Raw genomic sequence first — 4,809 nt, forward strand, 5'->3', positions numbered from 1 at the left:
CGGATTTCTCAGGGTCTGGAGATCTGAGTGCATTCAGAACTGCTCCCACCAGCTTCCCCTCCCCTGCCCTCAAGGAGCTCAGGCCAAGTTCTAGGCTGGGGAGCCTCTCCCACATCCGAGGGAAAGCATGCAGAGCAGCATTTCTCAGAACCTGGCTCCACGGGCTCTCACTGGGACCCAAGCACTTTGTCCCCACACCCTCAGTGCACCTCCTGAGTTGCCAGGTGCTGGGTAGGCTCTGGGGAGCCAGAATGAAGGGATGGTCCCCTTCACTCAAAGGGCTAGAACAGTGGTCAGATGCAAACAATAAATGGAGCCTCAGTATCTAAAGGGAGGAGGACAAAAGCTGTGGGGACACAAGGAGGGAATGACTCATCCTTCCTCAAAAGCAGGGAAGGCTTCCCAGAGGAGGTGACATTTGGGCTGGGCCCAGAAGGCTGTGCCGGAGTTCCCCAGCTGGCCAGAAGAGGAAATGGAATTCCAGCACAGGGGAACCGCTTGGGCAAAGGCACAAAGGAGTGAGAGCACATGTTTGGGGACAGATGACCCAGGCTGAGGGGCTGCTGGATGTTGGCTACAGGACGAGGTGTGGCATGGGATGAAGTTGTAAGATAGCCTAAGGCAAAATGCAAAGGGGTCTTGCAGGCTGTATCAAGGACTGCCCAGCATTCTTCTGTCCCACCTCCCTTTTTGCCTCCTCCTTGTTCTACCCCCGGGGCGCTGGGCTCCACAGGTTTTCAGGCACTTTGCTGGCCCTAGGAGTTGAGGCTAAACTGCCCTCAGCCCTCAGGGGGAGCCAGACCTGTGTGCACACAGTGAAACAGTGAGTGGCTAGAGCTCCAGGAGGGTCACACCAGCCAGAGCGGGGAGGGGGGGCTTCCAGAAAGTGGGGAGGCCTGTGAGCAGTGATTTTGAGGTCATGCAGGAGTCAGGTACAGAGCATCCCAGGGAAAGGGAGCAGCAGGGGGAAAGGCCTGGATGCAAGAGGGTTGGAGAATCTGTGTGGGAGCAGCAGGGGACGGCTAGTCCAGGAGACAGGCCATGTCACGACTTGAAGCCAGAGTGACAGGAAGCCACTAGAGGCTGTTAATCAGGGCATGATTTGCTGATTTGCTCCTGGACCAATCTCCCAGGTTGCTGTTGGAAGATGAACAGAAAGAGGTCGGGGAGGGGGGGACAGACAGGATGCTGAGGACAGAGTGGACCAGAGGGAGAGGCTTGAACTGAGGCGGTAATGAGAGAGGAGGAGATGGATAAATGTGAGCAAAGTTGAGCAGAGGGAATGAGGGACCAAGCTTGATGTTGGTGAGCTGTGGTGGGCCAGGACGATGCGGTTCTCCAAGCTCTATGCGTGTCCCTGGCTGGAGGCCGTAAGCTATGCACTGGAGCCAAGGCAGGTAGCAAGCAGGGATCCCAAAGCTTTGTGTGGGGCTTGGTGAGTGGGTGATGCCTGTGGGGCACCCTAGGAGAAGGCCTGGTGGAGCTGGGGTGCAGGGCTGGGCTAGGGACAGACGGGAAGCAGGGTTAGAAGAACACCTTTGCTCTGTAAATCCCCGAGAGCCCTCCTCTTCTGAAGAATCTGGATGACGCTCCCAGGCACAGGTTGGGAACAAAGGCTCAGAGAGGAGCAGTGACATCGTCAGGGTCACAAAACAAGGAGTAGAGAAGCCTGACCTAGAACTCAGACATGTGCGGGGATGGACATATGAAAGGAGCTTGTGTTCTCATTACCACTGTCACCTCCTGTCACTGTCCCCTTCAGAGCCTTTTTCCTCTCACTGTCCCCCTCTCTTCTCTGCCTTTCAGACTCCGTGGCTCTGAACACCCCTCACCCCCCAGCACTCTGAGGCCAGTGAGGGGAGTATGTGTTTGGGCGGGGGGGTTGTACCGAAGGAGGGCCCCATCTGGGATGTCCAGACATGCCCAGTTCCTTCTCTTCTCACCTCCCTCCACCCCTTCCCTCCCTCCCATCCCACTCCCTGGGAAGGAGGCCTCCCTGTTGCCTAGCAACTAGCAGAGCCTTGGAGAAAGGAAATGGAAATAGCTCAGGAGGTGCCTCCCCTCTGCTAAGATAAGTCCTTGGTGTGTGTGTGTACACGTTTATACACGCGCAGGGTGCATGCAGGCACATGTTCTACTTTGTGTCTAGCATGAAGCCACAGCTTCTCACCTCCCAAGCCATGCTGACGCCTACCCCATCCCAAGCCGGCAGGAGGATGTGGCTGCCTGGAGAGTTAATGTCAGTGCCACCTTCGGTCACATCCTCAGAAGCAGTGTTCCCAGAACAAAGGAGGGGACAGTCCTGTGGGCTTCAATCAGGCCCCTACCTGGAATGGACTTTGGAAAAATCCAAAGTGGGAACTGAAAACTGCATCTGAGGTGGGAATGGAGTTGAGCCTGGAGAAGGTTCCATCTTCCCGTCTCTGCAGGGCTGTCCCAGAGCAGCCTGGGAGGGGGGAGCACATGTGGTCTGTGACTCTAGGGGCCAGAGCCAGGTGAATGGGTACTGGGGAGTGAGAGGGGGGTGTTAAACTGAGCCTGAAGGAAAACCAAGAATAAAACCAACAAATTTTCCCAGAGACCGACTTGGTTGCCTGGGGAGCTGCCAGCAGGCGTGCAGGCAGGGGCCAGGCAGGCAGGGGCCAGGCATTGGTACAAGGCAGAGAGGGTTGTCCTGAGTGGTACTAGGTCCCTGGAGATGAGAAGGTTACTTAGAGGCCATCTAGTCCGGCCTGAATCCACCCACCTTACAGATGGGGAAAGCCCAGTGTCCGTCCGATTCCCCCTCAAGCCCTGGGGTGTGACCCAAAGGTGCAAACCTGCCACCAGCCCGGCTCTGCAGCATGAGGCGAAGCGGATTAGAGCCGTGAGTGGTCCTTTAAATCTCCAGGATTAACCCGCGCCGAGAGGAGCTTAGCAGGTGGCCGAGAAGTGACCATCCCGCCGGGTGTCTGTTTCCAGCCCGCAGGGCCGAGGCCAGCAGCCCCGGGAGCAGCCACCATGTCCTCCACAGTGAACAACGGGGCCGCCAGCATGCCGTCCCCGCCCGACGCGGCGAACGGCTTTCCGCAGGCGGGCGCTTCGTCTGGGGCCTGGCCGCGGGCGGAGGAGGAGCTGCGCGCCGCGGAGCCCGGCCTAGTGAAGCGCGCGCACCGCGAGATCCTGGACCACGAGCGCAAGCGGCGCGTAGAGCTCAAGTGCATGGAGCTACAGGAGATGATGGAGGAGCAGGGGTGAGTCGGGAGGGGGCGGGGCCGGGGCGGGGCACTGGGGGCGTGGAGGGAACCAAGGGCGGCGCCGGGGCGGAGCCAGCGTTGGGACCCGGGAGCCTGTAAGGTCAGAATCCATTGCAAGCCCAGCCGAACTTTCATTCATTTATTAGTTTATCCTGCCAATAAGCCATCTTGAACTCCTGCTCTATGTCAAGCTCTGACCTGGGCTCAGATTCGCAGAAGCCAAGGAGACACAGTCCATGCCTTCCAGAAATATCCAGCCCAGTGCAGGAGAAAGGCCTGTAAACATCAATGATAAATCAAGGCTTCAGTTTCCCCTTCTATAAAATGGGTGGATCGAGCTGCCTGGTCTCTGCCAAGCAGATGCTGCAGCCAGGCAAGAAAGCACAGTGGGCCCCTACTATGTGTGAGGGCTGCCTGTGGTTTCAGCAAAGAAATCCCACCCAACAGCCACACCCGGAAGCTTAGGTTTCACCCTATCTAGTTCAGAACCAGTCACAGGGGCACACAAGTGTGCCAGGCACTGTTCTGGGCAATGGTGGACCCCAGAGCCGAATCAGAGTCACTTCCTCAAAGACCACCCTTCCAACCCCTATTCCTTCCCCATCTCAGAAGGGAAACAAACATGTTAACAACCAACTCCACCGTAAGACAGATTAGAATCTTGGTTATAGGACAGGATAGGAGAGGGTCAAGTGCTTCAGGAGCTCAGAGGGGAGATTATGAGAGAAGACATTTGAATGGGCCTTGAAGGACGTGTAGGAGTTCGTCAGGCTGAGAAGGAGGGGTTGTGCATTAATCAGTAAGGATTTAGGGACCTCCCCCTGAAAATCCAGTGGAGACAGAACAGCCCTCACACGTGGAGCTGGAGGCAAAGAAACAGAGAACAAAGCCATTCCCATCTGTACAGCTCCAAGGAAAGCTGGTATTACCAAGCCTCTGTTTCGCATCTGCCCTGAGTACTTTCAAACTACTGGGCCGGCTGTTGAGGGAGTCAAAGTGGGGAGCAGGGCCTGCCCATCAGGCTTGCACTGTCAGTGAGCTGAGAAATCAGAAATGCCCAGTGCATTAGGGCCTGGAGCCACATGGGGACAGACAGCCTGTGGACAGCAGTCCTTCCAAACCACATCTTTGTCTGTTCATCCAGGCCTCCTGGGCTCCCTAAGAGGCAGCCAAGACAAGGCTCACTGTCCCTTTGGAGCCCAGAAGACACTGAGGCTCAGACAGAGATAGTCACCACCACCCAAGGCCCTCAGGAAGGCAGGGCCAAGGCTGCCAGGCAGGGCCGCTTGTAGGAAAAGAAAGGGGCACGGGGCCTTGGTGTTCACCTCCAGTTGGGGACCAGGGTGGGGTGCGGAGGGTCCCTGCAGAGAGGGATGGATGGGTGGAAGGCTGCTGAAGACAGACAGAAAGGAGGCTTCCAGCTGGCAATGAAAACAGGTTTGATGAGCTGTGGATGTGGCCAAAGAAAGGAGATCCCCAGGGGCAGGTTGGAGTAGCAGGTGGGGAATGGAGTATCCTTCTGCCGAGAAAGTCCCAGACCTTAATTAAACCTGCAAATCCTGCTGGATTGGGA

The 4,809-nt window shown here is 57.0% G+C and overlaps 1 protein-coding gene across 1 annotated transcript in view; it reads left to right on the forward strand.

Annotated features, from left to right (window-relative positions):
• The first annotated feature begins 3,000 nt into the window (after positions 1-3,000).
• The window catches only part of SRRM3 (serine/arginine repetitive matrix 3), a 33,803-nt gene continuing 31,994 nt past the window's right edge, over positions 3,001-4,809 (forward strand). Inside the window, exon 1 of the mRNA XM_007468890.1 lies at positions 3,001-3,233. Coding sequence (XP_007468952.1) covers positions 3,001-3,233 — 233 coding nt within the window. The remainder of the gene's footprint in view (positions 3,234-4,809) is intronic.

This window comes from Lipotes vexillifer, unplaced genomic scaffold (assembly GCF_000442215.2).
Source record: "Lipotes vexillifer unplaced genomic scaffold, Lipotes_vexillifer_v1.1 scaffold12, whole genome shotgun sequence".
NCBI lineage: Eukaryota > Metazoa > Chordata > Mammalia > Artiodactyla > Lipotidae > Lipotes > Lipotes vexillifer.